The sequence below is a fragment of the Erpetoichthys calabaricus genome, chromosome 10, assembly GCF_900747795.2.
Source record: "Erpetoichthys calabaricus chromosome 10, fErpCal1.3, whole genome shotgun sequence".
Classification (NCBI taxonomy): Eukaryota; Metazoa; Chordata; class Cladistia; order Polypteriformes; family Polypteridae; genus Erpetoichthys; species Erpetoichthys calabaricus.
In genome coordinates, this window is record NC_041403.2 from 139,158,967 (window position 1) to 139,185,482 (window position 26,516).

Consider the following 26,516-nt stretch of genomic DNA (forward strand, 5'->3'; position numbering starts at 1 on the left):
AATACGCTCTGAGTGACTCGTTAAAAAATCTGTAGATGCACAATCAAGTCACATTTGGAACAGAAAATGGCATTGAGAGACACAAAAAATCAGTAGGCCCAGAATTAAGACCCACTAATGGAGAGAAAGAGGTCTGAAGGACTTGTTAGAAACATATGAACATGTCCTGTTTGCTTCAAAGGGGTCAATCACACACAAAGAAGACAAAATAAATATATAAGAATAAAACAAAAAATAATAATAACATATCCTTACTTACCCTTCTTCAGACATGCCAATGATCTGACGAAGGAGCCCAGAGACAGTCCGGAATTGGTACAAATAGATGGTAATAACGACTACCATAGAGTAAGTCACCCACAACCATCCAGAAATACTTCAGCGTTCGCCTCCAAAGACTATAATTTACCTAAAAGCATGAATTCAAAGCTGAAGACAGGAGCAGGTATGAGATGAACAAAAACCCTAGGCTAAGCACTTTGCACTTTTTTGCTTAATGGTCCTATAGATACTGAACACAACTGCCTGAAGCAGATTTGTTATGCAGCAGTTTTCATGTTAAAGGATAAGTATGGTCAAATGTTTTCAACAGAAAATGTGAGTTTAGAAGCAGCTAACATTTTGATTTAAGACATTTCTGAGGAACGCTTATGACAACAAAAGTAAAACAGATGTAATAAAATTTAATTAACACTATTTTCTGGAGGTAAGGATGCCTTTCCTTCTTGCTTCTCTACTCACATCAGCCATTGTGAGTGGAGTTTTCACATTTTCCACAATTATACCCACAATTCATCAAATTTCTGTAGCTTCAGGCTGCATATTATCCTACTTTTGTTTTTGCAGATCTGCTTCTTCAATGGTTATATTCTGCCATGGCTTGTATCAAATGCTCTGCACAAAAGTGTGTTGAGTATCTTATATAATGGCAGGCCTGTCAGTGTGCCTTGAAATCACCCAATTTGAGTACATATCTGCTGCAATTCACAATGTGCAGCACTATCCATCCATTATCCAACCCGCTGAATCTGAACACAGGGTCACGGGGGTCTGCTGGAGCCAATCCCAGCCAACACAGGGCACAAGGCAGGAACCAATCCAGGGGAGGGTGCCAACCCACCGCAGGACACACACAAACACACACACACACCAAGCACACACTAGGGCCAATTTAGAATCGCCAATCCACCTAACCAGCATATCTTTGGACTGTGGGAGGAAACTGGAGCGCCTGGAGGAAACCCACGCAGACACGGGGAGAACATGCAAACTCCACGCAGGGAGGGACCCGGGAAGCGAACCCAGGTCCCCAGGTCTCCCAACTGCGAGGCAGCAGCGCTACCCACTGCGCCACCATGCCGCCCTGTGCAGCACTAGACACATTTATACTCAAATCATATTTTGTACTTATGCCTTGTGCACTCAGATCATGTTTTTAATTAGGCAATGCTGGCACACATACCGAATCACAAAACAACAGATATACATTGAAGTCATATGAGGATTATTTTCCCTTAACACTGCCTACTTTTCACCTATCATATTCTATATTGTTATTTCCTACCAAGTCATACTAAGTGGTCAAGAGTGCACCTAGGAGTTTCATTGTACCTTATACAAATAGCATTAAATCTGAACTGAAATGATTACATTTTTGAGAGAGCCAAGGTAACTTTCTTGCCAATACGAAATTCACAATGCCAATATACACTCAGCATTATGCACTTTCTGTTGCAGATCGTGTGTACACATGATTAAAAAAAAATTCTGAGAAAATTAAAAAAGTCAGTTTATGCAATAGAGCAAAACCATGATGAAATGGACTGAAATGCCACAAATCAATTATCGTATTTTATAGCACATGCTGAGTGACTTTTGCTGATGATATGCTAAAAAAAAGGGCCAGTTTTTGAGTGAATAAAAATAATTAATAAGTTTCACTTTTTCTTCCTGGTGGACTAGCACTTAATTCCATAATACGATGATGCAGTTCTGAGATGTGATTTGTCTCAAGTTTAAATCAACTTTTCCTTATTTTTGTCACTGTAGTGAAAGACCATGAGTGATTGTAAGTGTGATTTTTTTTCAGTAATTACTGTCCAGCTGTCTGCAGAACAGAGATGGTGTCAACTCACATCTGGGCATCAATACTGAATGAAGTTGATCACAGTGCTTGCACACAACTTGCTCCTGAGGATGACAAGTTGGTAGATGAAACACACAGCTGGTCTCTTTTTAAAATGACTGAATCACACTAAAAGGTTTTAATTTTTTCCATCCTAAAATGAAATGGATAGATTGTTTTGCAATATGTGTGCAATCCCAAGATGTGGATCAATACGTGATAACACTGTTGGATGAAAAAATGTACATATTCAGTAAGTTTTTTTCACGTTTGGACCATGGCCCCATCATTGGCAATTTAAAATGCTAGAAGAATGCAGGCTATGTTTTTTATTATATTTAATAAAAATGCTTCCCTTTAGAATACAATTTTCATGTGCCAAATTAATACACACCATTATTGTTAAGAAATCACTTCAAATTCAAAAATACCAAACTTACCCTTTAAGAGTGATGAACTGACATACCTGATACAGGGTGGCACACATCAGGAAGAGCATGATATATAGTATCTTGTAAACAACGACTTTTCCAGTAAAGCTGATGAGAAAGAACATGACACAGCAGAGATAGATCCAATATTTGACAAGAGTGCCCTTGATGAGTCCTCCAATCACTTCAATTGGGCGGAAATGACTCTCGCTTAATCCTGAAGAGATAAATCAAAGACCCTTAAGAGGAACCTTCTATGACTTTTTTGCACTCATGAACTATAAGCAGTTATCTGTCGACTTACTGACATCTGATGTTTTCACCTCTATCAGTGCTGACTGGTCCTGTATCTCAGTTTCTCGCTTTTCTGTCAGTTTTTGTCGTAGTAACATCCAAAAAGTGAAAGCATAGGCAGTCTGTCAGGATAAAGATCTTGATGAGGGTTCACAGACTACAAATGAATCTACCTGTCACCCCCACCCCATTACCTGATTAATGATTTTATTTATATATCTGATAAAGAGGATTTCACTATAAAGTTGACAAACAGTGGTGGTGCACTCCAGGAACATGGACCAGAGGGAACTTCAATCTGAAAAGTCCAGTTTTTTAAATCTCCAAATCTCAAACTTGATCTAACCAAAAACGATAAACAGCTATTATTTTTTGAATTTCCTTCCCTTTTACTGTTTGATCTTGCTTACCTTGATCCCCAGATGCACACAGGCTTTTTGTGAGTGTGTCAAACCCAATGTCCTGGAGCAGTGCAATAGGAATCCCAGGAAAGAGCTCCTCTGGACTCAACATAATTCCACTAACATAGCTACTGATCACAAGCAAGGATGTATAGAAAACCAAAAAGGGAGCAGAGAGCATGGCATAGTGTCGGCGGTCCCGCAGCATCCAGATCACACAAGACCAGATTAGCAGTACAAAGGTCAGCCAGCTGTTGTAGGTGATGCTCCAAACCTGAAAGTAAAAATCAAGCTGCTAATGACTCACCCTTCAGACTAACTAGTTATTACACAGATAAACTTCCCTGGTGTTTCAAAGATCCTACCATCATGATGATGAGGGTGCTCACATAGCTTTGCTGCATAAGGAAGTGGTATAGAATGGCTAGAGGGCCTTGTCTAGCTGTGTTCATATCCAAAGGCTCCTGGTTGTCCTGCTTCTCCTCCGGGAATGCTAGAAATTCTGAAAAATACAGACAAAAGCACCTTGTAGAGCACGGACTGAAGAGAAAGGTGAAACAACATGGCTAAAGGCATTATCTTTGCATACAGTATTCAACAGTATCCAACTCACCTGGTTTGGCCACATTATCATCTCTGTCCAACAGAGACTCTGCACTCTGGCCATGTTCCTCCTGCCATAGGCCGTTTCCAATAAAAGTCACTGGCTGTTGAAGCAACACAAAATGAGGGCAGCTCATTGTGGACTTATTAATGGATGCCGTGGTTATGATTCTGCACTGGACCTTATTATTATCATGACTTTATGAGCTCATTCATCTGCTGTGAGAAATAAGTCCCAACTACCTTGTTCTAGGAAATACTCTCTAACAGAGTTGATATGAGGCTTTTGAAACACTCACCTTTTTATCTCTGCTAGAGGTCCAGAGCAATTGGCCATTTAGTGGCGACAGTCTCACCTGTGGTATTTTAAAACAGAATTTCCTCTATTACTCAAGGAAGAGTCATTTCTGACACCTCTAGTGCATTATGCTTGCAGCTAACTTGCAATGTGTCAGTCCTTCAGCACAGCTATGACAAATGTTATTCAAATAAACCAATTTATTATCCAGAAGACACTTACTGACATTTAATTTGTGTCTTCAGTTCAATGAATCGCATCATGTAGAGTGTCAGAAACAGGCATTTTTCTGATATACTGGTATATTAATCACAAAATAAACTTGTGGAATTCACAGATGACACTAACACTGAAAGAATCATAGATGTATGCAGAGGAGGTGGAAAAACAATTCAAGGAGACCTGGACAAAATGCGGGTTTAATGTAAAAAACTGCAAAGTGCTACATGTAAACAAAAGGAATGTTAATCATAAAAAAAAGATGGCAGACAGTGTCTTACAGGGAGCAACCTTTGAAAAGGATTTGGGCATTTACATTGACATGACATTCTCATTTTCTCAGCAATGTGCAGAAGCGATTTAATAGGCAAATAAAATGTTAGGTTGCTGCTGTATTACAAATCAAGGGATGTTTTGCTGAGAATAGATAGATAGATAGATAGATAGATAGATAGATAGATAGATAGATAGATAGATAGATAGATAGATAGATAGATAGATAGATAGATAGATAGATAGATAGATAGATAGATAGATAGATAGGTTAGGTTAGGTTAGGTTAGGTTAGGTTAGGTTAGGTTAGGTTTCTTATTTAGTCATGTTTACACAGGAAAACATGAAATTTGCCTTCTCAGTTGCATCTAATAACAGGTAACAGACAGAATGAAATAAAACAGACAAATAGAAATAAGAAAGGTTAAGGTAAGGCAGTTAGATAAAACATATTTATACCAAAAAAAAAAAGGTAACAGGATATATATCAAAACCTTAAACATTATCTCCGATACTTCTTATTGAAAAGTCGTATGGCACTAGGAAGAAAGGAGTTTCTGGAGCGATTTGTGTGGGTTTTCAAAGCAACTATCCTTCCTGATTTACTGAAGTTTAGTTCTACATGTAATGGATGTCTGTCATCAGTTGAGATGATTTCCAGTTTCTTTAGCATTGCCCTCTGACACACACTAGTCAAATCATCTACATCAGCCCCAATAACTTTAGCTGCATACTTCGTAATCTGCTGGAGCTTTTTTGAGTTTTGGTTTGTCAGACTATTAAACCAGGCAATGAAACTGAAAGTGATCAATGGACTGGATCATACTACGACAGAAGGACAACATGAGGTCCTTGTTACTTTAAATAGTTTGAGTTTATGGAGGAGAAATAAGCGCTGGTTGCACTTAGAAAATAATTTTTTTGTATTTGTATTCCAGTTAAGATTGTTATCTAGGTAAGTTCCTAAGTATTTATATTCATTCACTATTTCTACCTCCTCTCCCAGAACTACAATAGGTGAACATACAGATTTCTGTCTCTTAAAATCAAATATCATTTCTTTGGTCTTTTTTACATTCAGAGTGAGAGAGTTTTTTATTGCACCAGATTACCATACAGTCCACTTGATTTAGATAGTGGCTTTCATCCTCCCCAGATATGCATCCTATGATCATGGTGTCATCCGCATACTTAATAATGGAGCAGTGGTCATTGTTCTGTCTCAGGTCACTTGTGTAGCAGAGGTAAACAGTAATGGTGATAAGACACACCCCTGTGGACTTCCTGTGTTTGAATGAAGAGCTTTTGAAAAAGTGTCCTGAACTTTAACTGTCTGTGAACGATTTAAAAGAAAGTTCTGATAGATAGATAGATAGATAGATACTTTATTACCGGTAATCCCAAGGGGAAATTCACATACTCCAGCAGCAGCATACTGATACAAAAAAACAATATTAAAATTAAAGAGTAATAAAAATGTAGGTAAAAACAGACAATAACTTTGAATAATGTTAACGTTTACCCCCCCAGATGGATACTGAAACAGTTGAATAGTTTTGGGGAGGAACGATCTCCTCAGTCTGTCACCTGGAGCAGGAACAGTGACAGCAGTCTGTCGCTGAAGGGGCTGCTCCTCTGTCTGGAGATGACACTGTTCACTGGATGCAGTGGATTCTCCATAATTGATAGGAGCCTGCTGAGCGCCCTCGCTCTGCCACAGATGTCAAACTGTCCAGCTCCATGCCAACAATAGAGCCTGCCTTCCTCACCAGTTTGTCCAGGCATGAGGTGTCCTACTTTTTTTTACTGCCTCCCCAGCACACCACTGCGTAGAAGAGGGCATTCGCCACAACCGTCTGATAGAACATCTGCAGCATCTTATTGCAGATGTTGAAGGATGCCAGTCTTCTAAGGAGTATAGCCGGCTCTGTCCTCTCTTGCACAGAGAATCAGTATTGGCAGTCCAGTCTAATTTATCATCCACAATAGCAGCACTTGATGCTTTGCAGAGGAAAGCAGCCAAGTCCATCCCAGGACTAAGGTGCATGTCCTACTAGAACAAGCTTGGGAAGTTAAACCTCTTTAGTCTCAAGCAGAGAAGGCTCTGTGAGAACATAATCCAGGTCTTTAAAATTCTCAAAGACATCAATAAAGTCGATCCAATATATTTATTTTGACTAAACAGCAAATTACTAGAGAATACCACTGGCAATTCAAAACGTATGCCAGGTCTTTTCACGCAAAAAGTTGTAGGACTCTGGAACAAATATCAAGTCGTGTAGTTGAATCAGAAACAGTGACAAATTCTAAATAGTAACTGGGTATGATATTGGACAACTTAGCTATTAGTTACCCAAATTAATTGATGGAAATGTTCTTCTCTTGTTTGAACAACTTCCTATGTTCTTATGTTCTCAAGGCTGAACTCACTAGATTGGTAATAAGCCTACTTCATTTGCAATATGGAGGTGAAAGTGATCTTTTATGAACACAATGCTTATTATGAAGGAACACTGATTTAAGGGAACCCCAAGATTGTCTTTATCAGAGACCACAATGTGACTGGTGTAGGACAAATGCTCAATGAATGCCAGATCTTCTGTCAGTGTGCATGTATAGAAAATGGATAAGTCAGAAATTGTAGCACATAAATCTTCCACGGGTGGCACAGTGGGTAGCGTTGCTGCCTCACAGTTAGGAGATCCGGGTTCGCTTCCCGGGTCCTCCCTGTGTGGAGTTTTGCATGTTTTTCCCTGTGTCTGCGTGGGTTTCCTTTGGGTGCTCCGGTTTCCTCCCAACAGTCCAAAGACATGCAGGTTAGGTGCATTGGCGATCCTAAATTGTCCCTAGTGTGTGCTTGGGTGTGTGTGTGTCCTGAGGTGGGTTGGTGCCCTGCCCGGATTGGTTCCCTGCCTTGTGCCCTGTGTTGGCTGGTATTGGCTCCAGTAGACCCCCGTGACCTTGTGTTCAGATTCCGTGGGTTGGAAAATGGAAAGATAAATCTTACTTTACGATATTTAGTCATACACTTATTTAAGAATTTACATACTTGTAACAATGCCAATTTTTCCAAAACTAACTTTTGAGATATGTGGCCCTAACTCTGCTGAATCACGTTTGATAATGGATGGACTTTTTTAATATTTGTTTCTTCCTTTGGTGAATTTTATAATTATTTTCTTTAAAGTGTTTGAACTAGATTATTTTGATATTTTTTACAATTATGTTTTGCACTTTTTGACACTACTTTAATAAGGTAGTTTTCTTTACAGATGTCATCTTGGTTTTGGCATCATCAAGTCATTAGACATTATATCATGGTTTTAGGAATCTAAAAGACACACACACTGCTCCTTGTTTTTTATCTATATATTCATTTTTTCTTTTGCCAACCTTTTAGACTTTTGCTTTTTCCCTAGCATTTCAGTTTAATTGTTTTGATAATTTCAGCTAAAGCATTTTTGACCATGGTTAGCTTTTCAACTGTCCTTTGAAGGCAATCATTTTCCCATCTGTCCTTTTAAGGACAGGCCTTTCTCCAGGCATAACAGTTCCCTTAGTAGACTCTAATGATGCTGAGGGGCTACTTCATATGGTCCGTGTATCTAATAGTGAGTAGGTTCCCTACCCACCCTGACTGAAGACAGAATTTGCTGAAACATGGATTCGGGAATATAATAAACATATAAGGACGCTGCACCAGAGTATGCAAACCTTCTTGTTTCTCGAAGGCAGTTGATATTTGTGGCTGATAACCTCCATGAATGAGGAAGTATGGGGAGCGCAACACTCTTGTACTTAGCTAGTAAGTGACAATCTATACCTTGTCTTCTGCTTTGCACAAGTCATATCAGCCTCTCTCAGATCAGCAGTCTTTTTCTCAACACAAAACTACTGTTATGTGTGGAAATACCAGTAAGGTCTCTGTTCCTAATACTCTCATGCCAGCACATCTGATGACCTCTGCCACTTACATCCTTAGACTAATCTTTCCTATACACAAGATCTGCATATACTTGCCTACATATATTAAAGATCATGCCACACCTAATTGAGAAGTTCACTATTCTATGTCAGATCTGATAATGTGGCCACTCAGTGTAGTTTTGTTACAAAGATACATATAGAAACTGAAGGAAACGACATGCCCATGTTCTCAAAGGCCACTAGAATGTCACTTTGAATCATAACGATTGCTTTATTTTCAAGCAACTAATTTGGTAATTGCATTTTTTTAAGAATTAGTAGAGAAAATCTCAACATATAGGTTCAGGAAAGCTACCCAATTCTTGCTTTTTACTAAATTTATTCCTATGCTCTTTACTAAATTTATTAGAGAGAGAAAGAGAGGGACTGGGATTAGAAACAAAATAAACTTTGTTTGGATGTTTGACACAATCCAACAATCCATTTATGTGGGGAGTTGGGGGCAACTAAAAAGCCAACCTCAGTTTGATACAGTGGCATGTGCACTGCAGGAAAAACCCATGCCATCTGTATTCAAATATTCTAGGCTAAATAAGAGTGTCAAATTCACCTAAGCTGCATGTCTTTGAATATTGGAGGAACATGAGAAAAAAGTGAAAAATTCCACACAGACAATATTCTGATCACAGTTTACCCCCATTTTCTTGGAGCTCTGGTGTACCAGTAATAGCACGTCATCACCATATCCCCTGTCTCGAAACTAATTCAGAAAAAGCAAATTAAGAAAAAATAGGTTCAATTAATCTATCTGTTAAGTGATTGACAGAAAATGGCCCAAATTAATCAATTATCTTGGTCCATCAAAGCTGAATTTAGCTGTTGGTGTAGGAGTGTATGATAGCTCATTCTGTAAAACCCAGCACCCAATGTCCTCTGAAATGTGTCTTCACATACAAGATATGTTATTGTCTATTAAGTACTGCCCTTCTCTCAATCTGGAACAGTATAACAATAGCACAGGTCAATCCAGGACTTGAAGAGCATTTGAACATTAGCACTGCTTCACGCAACAATACAAAAAGGAATCAGTCATTAGATTTAAAAGATGGACATTTAGTCTTCATTTTGCACACACACAGCACTAACGTGTTAACTTACAAGACATTCACACTGGCAGTTAAGCCATACTGCCTGACATCTGACAGTGCACATGTAACATCCATTAATCCAATCCACCTACTCATCAACCTTTTGTGCCTAGTCAGGTTTTATTCCAGACGTATAGTACTTGTCATAAATCAGGAACCAGTCCGTAGAGAGCACATCAGTCTATGAGAGAACACACTCACCACATCAGACCAATTCAGAATTGTTAATCAACCTAAATACTCATCTTTAGGATGTGGGTGAAACTGGAAAACCCAGAGGAAGACAGATGTCACTATACGGGAAGATGTATGAGCACATGGAGGCAATAACTTGGCTGGAAAATAACGTCAGGTCCTCGGAACTATGAGAGAAGCAGTGCTAACCTCAATGCCTCTAAAGCATATGTTAAATTCCCCTACAGTGTGGAATAGCCCCTACCAGCACATCCAGACCCTTCTTTCAAGGATGCGCAATGAGTTTCACTTCTTTAAGTTCCTCTATAATTTTCAGGACAGAATATTGCACATTAATTGGTTGTGAGTCTCTTTGACTAGATTTCTGTGTTATTTTAGCTTTAAAACATTAAGGGAAGAAAATGGTCATGCGTTTTTGGAGAGTAAAGTTCCTTCAAGGGGGTAGCTGAATAAATATTGTGGGTGCTGACTTAAGCAGAAATGGACAGCCTCAGCACTCACTATAAAATTACAAAGGTTTTATAATTACGCTCCTCTCTCACACAGTCCCATTTGTGAAGAAGTGGCCACAATGTATATATAAGACCAAGAGGACCAGAGGTTAAGAAACAGAGGCCAGGTCAGATCTTTGTGAAGCTGCAGTGTTGAGTTGTTACTACTGTTTACCTGAATGAAAGCAGTGATTCCAAATAATCTGCAAGAGAGTTAATCACGACACAGGGTATTACAATCTGGCATTCTTTTAGTGCAGCCACATCTTTCATAGAGCATGAAAAGCTCAGAGGTTCATCATAATCTTAAAAGCATGTACAGTAAATATTAGGATCCTACCTGGCATAAATGTCATTGGGGGAATGAGTAACTGGAATGGATGAATCTGATATAGGTAGAGTCCAAGCAGATGGCCAGCACTGAAGATAGCCATCATGACACACAAGCTACTAAAGACCACACGCTGACTGTTCTGCAGCAGGAACCACCAAAGCACCAGTGCCAGGAAAGCAGCAAAGGTAAACACTAGATGTGAGTGATGGTAGGGTATACCTGAGGAGCAGAGAACGAATGACATCTAGGAGTAGGGGGGCTCAAAAAGGCAAGCATGATATCCAACATAGTAATCAGAGTATAGTACTAATTGTGAAGGATTCATAACAGTTTATCATGAGAGTTGTTGATGGCCCGCTGTATCACGGAATATCATCAATGTCAGGCAAAGTAGTAGCAGGTCAAGTGCTATGGTGTGTCAGTAGGAAATAAGTGGCTACAACAGAGATTCCAATCTTTCATCTAGACGCATTAAGATGGGACTCTAAATTGGCTTTTGACACACCTGATATGGACACAGGACGAGCTATTCTACTCCGTGATATTTACATGGGACCAGCAACACTAGTCCTAGATTTGAGAATGGGATAACTGCTTTTTAACGATTAAGAGCAGAGTGTCTAATTTTGAAAAACAGTGATGAGACTCCTATATAGTGGCGTTGGAATGGGAGATGTACTGTTTGGCTACAGGATGCAATGTGTACTTTGGGGAACTGACACTCAACTGAGAGACTCTGTTGTTCTGCTGGGCATTCAAATGGAATAGCTGGTCTTGGGAATTAAGTATCGGGCAGCTACTCTTGGTAATTGAAATGTGACAGCTATTCTACTTTTGTCTTGGACATCCAAGATGTGACAGCTACTCTTGGGTATCAAAAGAAGCATTATTCTGGGCACTGGGATGACACACATAGTCTGTACGATTGAGAGTGGACATCTGGTCTATGACACTGAGATGAGACATATGTCCTTAAAATGAGGCACATGGTCTTGGGCATTCATAATGGTCGTGTACTCTTTTGACACTGACATGGGACTCCAGTGCTGTGTACCAAACCCCAAGGAAATAATAATCTAGCTAGCAAGAGGTGATCACTAAGATGGTTTGCGATTTCTCATACCGTGCAATGCCAAATAGGAGTGTTGCCACCAGCTTCGCCTGCTCCATCAAGCATGGGTCTCCAGCAGGCAAGTTGAATTCCCTTGGAGTGATGCTGCCATCTTCTGGGAAAACGCATTCTTCTGTTTAGCAGATCGATTCTCTTCTCATGGTTCTCAGAGACAGACTCTGTCATCTCGTCTTCACTCTCCTCGCTCTAGTGACTGTTCTACTGACTAAAACGTGTCAGGAATTCATTCAAATTTTTTACTAGTGGGTTTTATTACTTGTTTATCAACGTTTACCATTATTACAGTGATGTCACCATCAGTGCCAAATGTAAAGATTATTTTTTTCTTGGCATCACTACTTTGTGTTTTTGCTTGTAGTGAAAGTTGTCAATTTGGTGTTTCTGATTTTAATGTTATTATGCAATGGGTTGCTTTGAATGCATGTGCCATATAACCCTTGACAGTATGGAGGCCATGTTATATAAAATGGTAGACGGTTAAAGTAATGACTTTACCTTGCATCAAAATAAAGGGAAGAGACTTTGCTAAAAAAGTTTTTATTAGAATCGTTTGGCTTTGAATCAGGTTTTAGTTAACGTTTTGAGTTTAGCAGTTTCCTGATAACATGATGAAAGATCTACTGACCTTTGTGCATCAACTTAAGCTGTGTCTGACTTACCTGCTGTAATGTCTGTACTATCCATCCATCCATCATCCAACCTGCTATATCCTAACACAGGGTCACAGGGGTCTGCTGGAGCCAATCCCAGCCAACACAGGGTGTAAGGCAGGAAACAAACCCTGGGCAGGGCACCAGCCCACCACAGGGCATACACACACCAAGCACACACTAGGGACAATTTAGGATCGCCAATGCACCTAACCTGCATGTCTTTAGACAGTGGGAGGAAACCCACACAGACATGGGGAGAACCCAGGTCTCCTTAGCAAACCCAGGTCTCCTTAGCAAACCCAGGTCTCCTTACTGTGAGGCAGCAGCAGTACCACTGCACCACTATGCCATCATGTCTTTACTAAGGTTGCTAATTTATACCAGAATCAGTATTTGAATACTCATATTAAAAATAAGTATTATTTTAACATATTCAAAAAACAGGTTTAAAGTTCTACTACATGTACATGTGTATTTAACACACTTTATTATTATTAATATTTTTGCTTTTTTACTAGCAGTGTGTCTGCAAAGTATGCAGCGCTCATGATTCATGCACTTCACAAAAATATGATTTTTTTGTATATGGAAATTGACCTGATTAAAGAGAAAAGATGAACCAAGATACCTCACATTTCTGTAATGCATCTATGAACCCCTTACAAAATCACTTAAAATTAACAAGTGCATTTAACATGTTTACTTTAGTCCCCTGCATCCTGCTATTTAAGTCGAGACACAGTGAATCAATTTGTTATTCACCAAAGGAGTTACTTAAATATTGCATTGTTATGATCTTTAAGTATTTCCTTCCCATAATATTTTATTTAGCTAATATTTTCATTAACAACAATGTAAAAATTCTACTACTGTGTGGAAAAATAATACAGAGCAAAATTTTAAAACAACTCACAAGAAAGATTAAGCTTTCGAAAATAAAGACTACTATGTAGAAGGTCATTCAAGTGTGCAGAAAAGGGCCAATTTAATAAGATTGCAAGCTGGATGCCAGTGGTCGAGAAGAATAACATGCAGAGTTTGAAATTAAATGGATTCTTTATCCCTAGTTTACAGATGCAGTAAAAATATAACACATGTAACTTTAATTCCATTCCATCTGAACTTGTGTGGTGCTGAGGTGTCACCCATTGCATGGCCTGCACTCGGGGTCCTAATCTGGGATCCTGAGTTGGTTTGTTGTGTGGTGGGGTGCGAGCAATGTGTTGTATCAGCGTGGGGCTCCTAACCCCTCTCTCTCTTCTGGTTTAGAGGCACCACATTGAGGTGCTCAGAGAAAGGTTTTTTTGGTGTCAGATTTTTGTTCCTAATTTTGTAAGATAGAAATCTGTTTGTTTGTTTCTAAAAGAAATATGCATCTTCCTAGTTTACTACTTTTAACATGCTGAACACTGTTCTCTAACATGTAGTCCCAGGTATCAGTCTGGGGAGGTCAGTTTGTGAAAGGAATATGCAGTAGATTGGGGCATTTTTTGCATTTTTGCTACTGCCGCAACAATATCCACTTGTCATGCATGGCCTATTCTGATAAGGTGGACTGATTTGCTGGGTTTAAATGGAACAGGGACAACAGTTATCCACCTGGTGTGGATCCACAAATGTTTAAAGGCACAACTAAACTCAAAGTTGCTAAAAAGATGCTTTTAGAAAATTTTCCAAGAGTGCAATTTTTTGCTATTTCTTCATTTTCACAAAATGGCCTGAAGACCATACTTATGGTGGGAAGGGAGATACTAATTAACTGCAGGCACTGCAGTTATCATTAAAGTTAATGTGTCAGAATAGGGTGCTATTCACAAAGAATAAAGTTTCAAAAGAACAATAAAAATGTAAAAGTTTCTTATTTTAAAAAGATTTCCAGTACTGAAGAGCTAAATAATTATTTAGTGCTTCAAATTAAAGACCAGACTTTAAATCTCTGATTATTTTATTGGCTAGCTAAAAAGATTAAAATATACATTATAATCATTATTTTACATCTTGCCTGAAGAAGGGGCCTGAGTTGCCTCGAAAGCTTATATATTGTAATCTTTTTAGTTAGCCAATAAAAGGTGTCATTTTGCTTGACTTTTCACTATATCCATAATGGCTAACACGTTACAATACCCAAGTACTACAATCTCTGATCCTGTAATCCTTCTCACCAAAGACCTGAGCTATTAATGGTGCACTCTCCAGTCTGAAAACCTATTTAATCAGTGTGCACAAAAGAAGGGTCTACATACCTCATGATCTGAAGAGAAGGTATGATTGTATTGGGTCATTGTGGTGCTCTTTGGCCTTGCAACCTTCCTACACACCCAGTAGACGAGCAGTCCACAAGTAAAGACTCCCAAATCTGGCGCCAGCAGACGGATTCTGTCAGCAGGGGTCACTGGGCCCAGCCTGTAGGAGCAAAAAATGATCATGTGATGATCCCTCAAGTAGTATATAACAGTGGATATCACTAAATTGAAACTTATAAGAGTGATATAGATCTTACCCGTACGATACCCACCGTGGTGGAAAAGTTGTTTCCCAATTCGTTACCAGTCTGCAAGAGAAAGCAGGCTTGTGCCCTCAGACGGTGTGAGGGCTTTGGTTAGGTTTGGAGCGTTTGAGGGTGCCTAAACACAGACAGAGGCACGTCTCATGTACACTTATACTTTACACACACACAAAGGAAGAATGGTCTTAGAGTGAACCAGTGTGCCTATGTAGTTTGTGGTATTAATCAGTACCTTTATCTGCAGTGGAGCTCATAACATTGGACAATAACAGAAGGATCGAAAAAGTAATTTATATTATGCGCTTTGTAGACTAAGTTACCTTAATACTCCCACAAAGGGGGATACAACATGACTTTTTTGGGAAGATGCATACAACTGAAGAAGTACCTGTATCCTGGTAAGATGAAATACTGTTTTTTGGGAGTGAAAGCCAAAGGTGCATTACTGACCAATACAGTACACTGATCAGTGAGGGAGCGTTAGGCTTTTTGTCATCAGTCTGTCCTCTGATCTGTTTTCCATAGCCTACATATTTCACTCCAAAAGAGAATGCCACTATTCTGCACTCGCAGCAATTACCATTCTAGAACCTTCACACTGACCTATTTGACAGATATGACTTTGAATAATTCAGAAAACCTAGAGGCTTACAAAGAGAAGATGCAAATGTCAAAATACTAGACAGACAGACAGATTCAAACAGCAAGGTCCAGGTGCAGCAAACCAACACCATTACATGCAGTCTAACACTTGTAAGTCATTCTTGATGTTATCTGAAATACATTTTAAAACATGGCCAAGTGGTAGCGCCACAAAGTGTTGAAGCTTCAACAAGAAAAGCAGGTCCTGAGTGACTGCTGAGTTTACAGGAGCACCGCCATTTTATAGTAGAAATGAGAGATGTAGGAGTTAAGTGTCAGTTAAAGAGTAAAGATACAAGAAATAACTATGTAAAACAATTATAAAAACATTTATAAGACGAAAATGCCCAAATAAGTATTCAGCAATTGAAAATTACATGTGAAAGTATATGCTTTTGAGAAAATGATCAGGTATGGTATATTTATTGTATGTCAGTCAGACAAGCTGCTATATGCGCATGTGTCTTCGACTTCTTGTATTGTTAAGACTTTTTGGTGCCCTAATCTAATTGGTACCACATACCAGCATGCCTAGCCCTTATCAGGGTACCCATGTTGAGATCTGTAAGAAATGAATCATGAAGTCTGTTGAGACTCATAAATTAGTTAAAAGCCCCATATTAACAAATAAAGGAGATGTTTTTCAAGTTTCACTAATAATGCTATTACCTTTAATAACATTTATTATAATATACTTAAATTTGACACAACTTGTAGGATACAGGACGTCCTTTACAAGTTAAATCCATCATTGGTGATTTTTCCAAACAATAGGTTCTCATTTTTTCATGTAATATTTATTGGTGGTCACTTTTTAAGCCATGTTCAAGCGCAAAGCTGAGCAGTGCTCAAATTGCACATCGAAGAAACGGTGTTTGGAGTTTAAGATGGAATGGATGATCAAAAACATTGTTAAAATGGACTTACCACATAGTACCGAACAACATGCGCTCCTGGGGTTTATTTTTTAACTACTGTACTCGTCAAACTTTCCTTGAAAGCAGTATGTATTAAAGATTGTACCTCAGGGAAAAGCATAGAGTGAATAGAAAAGCGAACCATCTCAAACAATATTTGAGCGAGAAATCTCGTATCAATTCAGTCACAAAACTAAAAAAATTAATTGAAAGGCTGTTGAAAAGAATATTAACACAATCTAAACAGGAACGCGAAAACAGGAAAGAACTTATGTAGCATAAACAAGCAACATTTGACGAAGTAAAGGAATTTTTAACGTTTTACTGGCTTTGAAAATCTTCTATGTTGGTGAACAAGGATATTCATGATTATACATGATTATACCAGAGATTTTAGAATTACACCTTTGAGTTCATTGAGTGAGTAAATTCAACCATCAAAACCGAATTGTTAAATGAAATTAGAAAGTATAGGCCTCAAAACACTTGTATAGTCGATGTAATCAACTGATATAACAGTTTAAAAATGTAAATTTTATACAATTAACATAAGAAAGAAAGCTTAACCATTCATAAAACTACATTTGCTGACAAAAAAAAAATAACAGCATTGTTTATCTATTCTTGCGGCTGTTCAATATTTAACATTAAATATACCATACAGTAAAGAATCATACGTATTATGTTTTTTGTGCTATTTATAGAAATGCATTGCTAATACTGGCAGTCAAAAATTGTTAGTTTTTAGAACTTGTTGCTCACACACTTGCAAGGATCCAGTGCAGGTTATTTTGCACCCTGGGTATAATCAGAATATAAGTTTAATATGTCACTGTGCTTTGTGCAAATATTTTAAATCTGCTTTTCTTTTCTTTTCACATGTACAGCTAACACAAAGCCAGATTTAGTACAGGGGCCCAGCATTTAGAATTGCTAGGCAAGCATCTTAAGACAAGACAAGTTAAGGACAACTGCATAATGGGCAACGTGCACTATTTCTATGTGTCAGAGTCAGCATGACATTGGATCTTCTTTTCCTTGTTTGGAATGGCATGATTTACCTAAGTGGGGGCCTGCACATGGAGAAAGAGTATAAAGCCTTGGAACATTGCCCGGCACACCTTTAAATCCGACAGACAGATGGGAAATAACGTCATCCGATCCTGAAAATCCTTCCAGCGCAGCAACGAAAATGGCAGACTCTACACATCGGGTCCCCACTCCCAAACTAAGTTCTTGCCATTGGCTTCTTTTGTCTGTTGTGCAGCGTTAGCCGTCATTAAAGAAAGCTAAGTTATTTCTCCTATGTGATTTCTTATTGCTGTATCACTAAAGGAGTGGTATCGGCTTTTAATATCATATCTATATAGTTTCAAGTTATGTAACGTGCCTGAATTACAAAAGAACTTATTCCAACAAGGGAGCTAGCACCTCTTGTAGATAGACTAGGCCAAGCTTATTAGTGCGCTAACCAACTGTTCTTTAGCCAACCTGTGTCCCTGGGTTTTTCCCTCTTATGATATACGCCCTAGGCGAATGCCTAATTTGCCTTAATGGTGGCGCCAGCCCTGCATGTGCCAGACCACTCCTTAGAGGGGACATTGGTCATATTGTAGCAGCAGGTAGCAGCATGTGAACCCTGTGGACGCCTGTGTTTTCTCTGTGAGATGAAGATAGAAGAGTCAAAAATTTACATTGGGTGCAGGAGGAATGGCCAGCTAGAAAAAAGCTACAGCTTGGTGTCAAACACTTCAACAGACCTAGCCTGGTGGATCCAGATAAAACAGCTGCTACCAACACTTTATATATGAAACTTGGTTTAGCGAAGCAGTTTATCAGAGCCCCATCAAAATGGATGGTGCTTTTTATGTATTTATGCCAAAAGTTTACGGGTCTGTATTAGGCTAAATTAACCGTGGGAAGTTGTGACCTGATATTATAAAACTAATTTCTAATACAGAATCTAATGGTGCAATGAACAACCTGGAATGAGAGACTTGGGTATCATTTAATACCCAATAATAATAAAATATTTTTTTTAGGTAACAACAAAGATCTAAATCATAAAGAAAACGTTGTGGAAAAATATATAGTTTTAGTTTAAGGAATTGGATTGCAGCAACAAATATTGCATCTCAGAATTCACTTTTTGGATTCCTATTTGGAATTTTTGCCTTGACATCTTGGAGTGCTGAGTGTATAGCAGGATAAAAATTCTTTTAGGATTATAAAGAACATGGAGAAAAGGTCCCAGTGATGTTGGCATGTCACTGTGATGTCAGACTACTGCTGGATGATTCATAGGGACACACTAGAGAATGAATACAAACAATTGGCCACCAAGCAAGGCTTTGGAACAAAAAACAAAAACTAAGGAGTGACAAAAACTAAAAAGTTATATATATCTTTATACATGTTTGTTTAAAAATATTTTAAGTTAATTTAAAACATGTATACATGAATGAATTAATTGTGTAATTTGTTAAATTTTAATTAGTTTTTTTTTCAATTTTGTACTTAAGTGTGATGTGATGGAAACGTTCTAATTACATTCTTTTTTATTGTGCTCATGAATGTAAATTAAAATAACCATTCACAATTAAAACAATTTTTATGACTTTAATTTTGTACACCTGTGTTATTAGTCTGTATTGTCTACAAATGATTCTGCTCATCACTGCATTGCACATTCAGATATCATTACCAGCTTCCCCTAGCTCTTACCCTGCGGCTCCAAATACATGAAGGTGATCTGAAAGCCCAGCTGAAGAGCCAGAAAGCTGAGACTGCAGTAGCAGATGCCACTCAGGAATCCACCTGTAGGTCCTGCAGAGATATTAAAATACAAGGGAGTAAGTGGGGCTAGAGGCTGGAGCTCATAGACACTTGTTATACTATAGCGGAGCGACCATGAAGCCCCAGGTGCAAGAATGTTATAGGCATATGCTGCTGCCATTGGGACACCCCTGGTATTTTAAAGACCATATTCAGGAAAGTGCACTGGTTATCAGAGCTACTTAGAGTCAAGATATGCTTTGTTGGAGAAAATACCTAGGAGTGGCAGCAAACGACACAAATGAACAGTGGATGGGAACAACTTCAAACAACAGACTACAGAAGATAACCATCTAGTGGTCTACATACTGAGGCAAAGTATCAGTGGGGGTGCCCCAGAAGATTATCGAATTGTTTACGGTCAAACTATAAAACTACACGTAAGGGCATCCTAACAACCTCTAATAAAATGTGGATTGTTATGACTCACCGTTTGCCTCTGGACTAGTGGAGCAGGTGAATTCTCCATTAGAAATGCTCTAATACTCACCATGAAGGCTGACACTTGTGGGCACAGGAAACACCGGCACCAGCAGGACAAACACAAGGTACACCACTGAGAAGCCATTGTAGCGAAACAAAATGGCTACGATTTAAAACAACAGCGGAACATTAACATTAATCCACAGAGAGCAATGTTTGCAGAGTACTGTGGCTAAGCTCCTAGACACATCCATAAAAATTGTGAAGAGGTGAGAAGCAGCAGACCATGGCCTGAGATGGTTTAAATAATCCCCACCAACCAGATTAATGAATACAGATAAAATCATAGCAACCAATATTAAAATATAAAGGAGGCAGAACAGCAAGATAAACTGGACAACCACCTACTCTTCCTAAAGACAGATAAAGTCAGTAATCTATTTTAAGTTTAATGCTGAGTCAAGACACATTCCAGCGCACTGTTGCTCATAGACAAGCAAGTCCACAAGTGGCACCAAGTTGCGCAGCAACAGACATGATTAAACCAGCCCCTAGGGCACCTTAATAAAGTCACTTACAAATCAGCAGGATTAGTGGTAGCATCAATCGGAAAACTAAGGTAGATGAAAGGTGAGCACTCATGGTGGCCTGGTGACAAACGAACACAGAGCACCTCAATCCAGGAGACCAGAATCCCAGTTCCAGGAAGAAAAATCCTCCATTAAGCTCCCTTTCTTTTCAGATACAAGCAAACCTTCCAATGCAATGCTGTTAAAAAGGCTTGTCTCCCTTTGCTGAGATTAACTTTGCAATCCCTCTGCAGACCCTTTATAGTAGTTCATCACTCCCTAGTAGGAGGAGTTTACTTGCTGCATTTAATATTCATAGAGGCTCACTAAAATGCAAGTGCTTATACTGTAGAAGCAGGCTGAAGAAGGAATACTATCTATCAGGACGTGCTGGAAAGGAGGTTCATTGGAATGAGAGTCCTACCGTGATACACTGCCAATCCATGGGAATGGGTGTTAATACTTGATGAGGACAGAACCTCAAGAAGAAAGTCCTGAAATGAAGAACACAAACCTTACAAAAATGACAGCACTACTGCTTCAGTTCACAACCTTATAAGCAGATCAGCCTCCTGTCTAACACAGGACCTTATAAAACAAGACATGTCAGTGACTCAAGGCTTGGTCTGCGCTGAATGAGCATTTCTTGATGGCCTTACAGAACTGGCTATAACCATGAAAAAAGCCTTAGATAAATGTGGGACTTCATAGAGCAGGTCTGCCTCAAAGTCGAACGGCAGCAAATACAAGCCACAGAGCAAAAAAAAAAAACCTCTACATGCTTACTGACTGAGATATGTCAATGAACCAGGTCAGGGCCTCAAAGAGCAGGCAGCCCTCCAAGGCTAGCTCCAAGTTTTACAGGGTAATGCCATTATTGGATTTCATTGGAATGTCACAGTGATCCATGTCACAGACCACAGGCAGAACTTCACAGGGCCAAGGGTGTCTCCTGCTTAAATGTGACTTACTATTGCTCAGTCTGGTGCTGTTTGGCTCAACATCTTACCAAAAGCACAGTGCTCAACTGAGAGATCTTTACAAGAACCAGCAAAGATAAATGAAAATAGTATCCATGAACAGAGCAGGGTGCTTCTCTAATAAGGAGACTGGACTGCACTGCTAGGCGAGAGTAGCTACGTCGGCAGGAAGTGGAGTTACATTGATTAAGCTGATGATTGCTCAGCAGGCGTCTAATATTTCAGTAAGAGTGCAGCTAAGGCATTTTTTGCTGGACTGAAATGGACAGTAAAACCACTAAATGAGCTCATTTAGAGAAGGAACAGCCATTTCCAGGATGTGTTTATTATAACAGGTGAGGAGATGGGGGAGGAGTGTTCAAGGTAAAAGGAATGCAAGAAACGAGTGTGCTCTAGTCAGGCTGGATGCAAGTCTGCATTGTGTAGCTATGTGAAAGAAAACAGTACCAGTTACCCTCTTGCATCTCTGAGACCTTTTCAAAATGGTGCATTAAGGACATGCATTATCATTGGAAAAAGACAGAAATAATCACTGCAACTGTGAAGTATTGAAAGGAAATTCACATAAAATAATGTAAATTACCTTTCCTCAGCACAAGAGATGAATCCTAGATAAAAATCAGATGGCCTCTAGCGGTTAAAGGAATAAAGGAAGAAGTGTCAGACCAGATAAAGAGAGATAAGCATCAGGATCAAGACTTAAGTTGAATAAAATTGCTGGACCTCTGAAAATTGAAAACAAGAAGATACAAAACTTCAGAGGAGAGGTGCAAAATGCCTTATTTAAAGTTGTTGACTCATCAATAGTTTTACAATCCCTGGCAACAACAGTTATTCCTGTATCTTGCTATGAATCTTGCTTAGTTTTAGGTGTCCTAGACCAGGGGTAGGCAACGTCGGTCCTGGAGTGCCACAGTATGTGCAGGTTTTTGTTCCAACCCAGTTCCTTAACGAGAACTCAATTATTGCTGATGAAGCACATATTGCTTAAGTGACATTTTGATGCTTCATTTTAGTGGTCTTGCTTGTTAAGGTTCTCCAACCTTAATTGCTTATTTCAATCTTAAACTGCTGCATTCAGTGTTTTAATTGCTCCTTATTAGCAATAAAAGACAAAGCAGCCAGCAGTTCTCCAGCTATCTTTTTTCCAATTACATCTGTGTGTGTTCATCATGCATGGTTTGATTTAATAAAACACTTGATAGAAAAATGTGACAGACTGAAAATTATCTGTTTTAGGCTTCAAAACATTTGGATGATATCCTTGGAAAGGAAAAAAATCTACGATATAAAAGCCTTACATTGCACAGACTAACAAGCCATAAAATTAAATAAGGTCTGAGATTGGCAATGATTGGTTTCTAATTAAGCAATTGGGTTGAATGAAAACCTGTAGCCACTGCGGCTCACCAGGACCGACATTGCCTACCCCTGTTTTACATCTTATTGCTAATAAGGAGCAATTAAAACACTGAATGCAGCAGTTTAAGATTGAAATAAGCAATTAAGGTTGGAGAACCTTAACAAGCGAGACCACTAAAATGAAGCATTAAAATGTCACTTAAGCAATATGTGCTTCATCAGCAATAATTGAGTTCTCGTTAAGGAACTGGGTTGGAACAAAAACCTGCACATACTGTGGCACTCCAGGACCGACGTTGCCTACCCCTGTCCTAGACCCTATCATGTTTATTTCTCTGTACATTTCTTATGGTTACTATTTTTTATCATTTGTTTTGTCAATTCATTGACACCCTATTTTATTATTGTTTTCCCAATTGGGAGTTGGCTTTTTGAGCTTAGTTTTCTAGACAATGGTCATGCTGTTTAAGACAATAATGTCCTTTGTTGGTTACATGGTTGCAACGTTGCTTTAGTTGACATCATTATGTGATCACTATTTAAGATGGTGGCTTTGTTTAATGAACATCCAGGCTTTGGATACAAACCTTATTTTGTGCAAGCCTAGTTATATACGTAAAGAAAATTAAGTAATCAGAAACTTTGCTGTCATCTGTTATCACAATTTTCGCATTTCATAAAGAACATTAATCTTTTAATTGGTCATTTTGACCTTTCTTTCACTTTGACTACTAGGTTTGACATTCCCACTTTACTCTCTTTCTGGATGAGCTTTTCAACCCTTCCCAGTGAGAGGGGCATCCTGCATCTTTAACTGGCTGAAACGCTCTTGGGATGGAAGGACTGGAAGAGAGAGCATGAACAGGGCATTATTTCCCCTGTATCGCTAGATGGCAGCCCCCTAACCCCCCCCCCCCCCCTCCCTCACCCGACCCCGGGTTGCAGCAGTGCCTCGAATTCCCACAGGGCATCATGGGACATAGAATTTTTTCAACTCAGCCCTGTTGGGTTCCATGAGTGCTGCCAGGGAGTGCTGCAGGGATTGGGGTGCCCTAGTACTCCCAGGTGGTAGATAAAAGGAGCTGCCTGCTACACATCAATGAGCCAGCGTTGGGAGGAAGATGGATGAAGCTTAAAAAGTTAAGTGGAGGAGGCAGTGGCCGTATATTGCTGTACTTGTGATGTGGAAATGCTTACAGAGAAGAATTTTCAATGAATAAAAACTCTCGTTCTGTTACACTGACATGATTGTCGCCTTGCAGCTCTTCCAGCCATGTCTCAACATACTGATTCTATGAGAGTGCTTCTATCTTTTAATAACACCATTTTCCACAATAATTCAAAACCCCTGTGCCCATGAATGGTGAATCGAGACCTGTGTGTCCATGAATGTCTTTAAGAACAAACAATCCTGTGAACAAAAAAAATAAAATAAAATAACGTTTAGAAGAGTTAGGCCTTCTAAAAATAAATATGTCTAGTGGGAAGCACCAAGCCTTTTGTAAAGCAAATAACTTCAGAAGAAAAGTCAGGCCTGAACAGTCACAAAAGTCAAGTTTACAGAGGAGAGAGACTGTCTGGAAAATACAATATGTCACAAAATATTATTTAACAAACAAGCACTGGTTTGTCTTGCATGAGAACCTGTTTGAAGACTAGCTAATAGGCAAGTAGTCTATATATATAAATGTCAATGTATGTGTGTGTGTGTGTATGTATGTATGTTCCAGCACCACTTCCGAACCGCTGGAACGATTTTCATGAAACTTGGTACACGTTTCTCATTGGTCGACTAAAAATACTGTAGGGTGAAATCAACCCTAACCCACCCCCTTCTGGATAGGGTGGGGGGTGATCTTGTTTTCATCCAGTTGACACTCGGAATGACCACCAGAGGGTGAACTGGAGGTGACTGCCAGCATTCTTTAAGCGCCACTGTTCCCCTGTTGCTTTAGAAATTAAATAGAGTTGGCCGGTTCCGAGCATCAACTGGATTATAACATACATACAAGCCCGCAAGACAAGCACATTAGTGCATCTTCATTGTTTGTAAATTTATTTTTATTTTTAAAGTTGTGTTTTTTTTTAATTATATTTTTCTCAAACAATTAAAAAAAACCCAATTTATTTTCCTCCCAGGCAACTCTGGGTATTTCAGCGTTATCTTCATTGTTGGCAATACAAGTTGATATGCATCGTTTTATGGAGCCATACAGATACCAAATGTTGCTTTATGGCTAATTTAACTACACATTGTGAATCTACTCCTGCAGGTCCAAGGATGATGTAAAGCAGCTCATACCTAGCACCTCAGAATGTGTTACATATACTGTATTGGAGACAGGTCTGAGGTTAGGATTCACCAGAAAAAGGTGCTGACATTAAATTCAGAATAAATGGCGGAAGATTAAGAAAAATAAAAAAATGTGCAAAGCATAAAGTCTGGTTGAATAAGACAGAAACACAAGAGACTGTCACAAATGGAATAGTGGTCATGTTTTGCCTTTAAATATCTGTCCCTCTCATGATGACTGACTACTGCAGTACTTGAAAAGTGAGAAATTAGACGTGGATACAGAAGAAGGCATAAGAGGTGGAGCCAAAGGCCAGCCTTGACACCCATTTCCTTGTTTATACAGTATATATTTTAGTTTGGGTTATTTGCACAAAACCACCTATGTTACAATTTGTTTCATTTTCTTGCTTTTAACTTTTCTAAGTGAAGCTAAGCATGTTGGGCCCCGCCAGTACTTGGATGGGAGACCATTGTAGGAAAAGCCAGGGTTGCTGCTGGAGAGAGGTGTTTTGGTGTGATGAGACCAGCAGGGGGAGCTTATTCTTGTGATCTTGAATGTGGATCCCAATGCCCCAGTGCAGTGATGGGAACACTGTGTTATTAAAAATGGCACCGTCCTTCAGGTGAGATGTAAAACCCGAGGTCCTGATTCTCTGTGGTCATAAAAGATTCTGGGGCAACCTTCATAAAGAGTTGGGTGTATCCCAATATTCAGGCCTGAATTGCCCTCCATGGCCTAGAGCATTCCAGCCACCTAATCATCCATGTGTCTCAAATTGTCTTTCTCTCTCACCACTTCACCACCTAATAGCTCAAGTATGGTAAGCATACTGGTGGCAATAATGGCTGATGTGGTATCATCTAGGTGGATGCTACACATTAGTGGTGGTTGAAGTGGCTACTCATTCACTATAAAAAGCACTTTAACTAGTGAGAAAAGTGCTATATAATTGTAAAGAATTATTATTATTAAGTGGTTCCTGGGGCCCTAAAGAAAACGTATGCATTACTTTGAGGGGTTTGGAGACCAAAGAAAACAATAGAGTTCTTTTTAGGCATTCTTTTAGCACGTTTTTTAGTTACCTTTTCGTTACTAGCCGTTGCAGGGTAAAATGACCAGGAATGTGCAGAGCATGATGTCATTTCCTTTAGGTATTAAAGGTCAGCATCATATACTTGCTGGTTGTCAAGTTTATGTATACAACCTAAGAAAGCCCAGCATTATTTTCTATGACTCTAAAATAGAATTTCTGCTTTCAAACTCAGTACAATCCCTTTTGATTTACATTTAGGCCCATTTTGTGTGCAAGTTCCTGGTTTTGTACCTCAACTCTTGTTTTGAATCTTGACTACAAATATTGTTTCACCTTCTGGGCTCTGTATACTCAATTCTTACTCTTCCAGTTCTCACCTTGGCTAGTTTAGTTGACCACAACTGTCTCCTGGTTCCATTTATCTTTCT

At 39.1% G+C, this 26,516-nt stretch overlaps 1 protein-coding gene across 1 annotated transcript in view; it reads right to left on the bottom strand.

The window, feature by feature from the left end:
* The window catches only part of si:dkey-11f4.7 (piezo-type mechanosensitive ion channel component 2), a 75,511-nt gene extending 55,022 nt beyond the window's left edge, over positions 1 to 20,489 (bottom strand). The window contains 15 exon segments of the mRNA XM_051932467.1: positions 260 to 357; positions 359 to 409; positions 2,592 to 2,773; positions 2,861 to 2,972; positions 3,261 to 3,291; positions 3,293 to 3,525; positions 3,617 to 3,753; positions 3,865 to 3,958; positions 4,154 to 4,166; positions 10,581 to 10,608; positions 10,746 to 10,923; positions 10,925 to 10,983; positions 19,314 to 19,415; positions 19,915 to 20,010; positions 20,426 to 20,489. Of these exon segments, the coding sequence (XP_051788427.1) occupies positions 260 to 357; positions 359 to 409; positions 2,592 to 2,773; positions 2,861 to 2,972; positions 3,261 to 3,291; positions 3,293 to 3,525; positions 3,617 to 3,753; positions 3,865 to 3,958; positions 4,154 to 4,166; positions 10,581 to 10,608; positions 10,746 to 10,923; positions 10,925 to 10,983; positions 19,314 to 19,415; positions 19,915 to 20,010; positions 20,426 to 20,489 (1,478 nt within the window).
* Between the last annotated feature and the right edge of the window lie 6,027 nt (positions 20,490 to 26,516).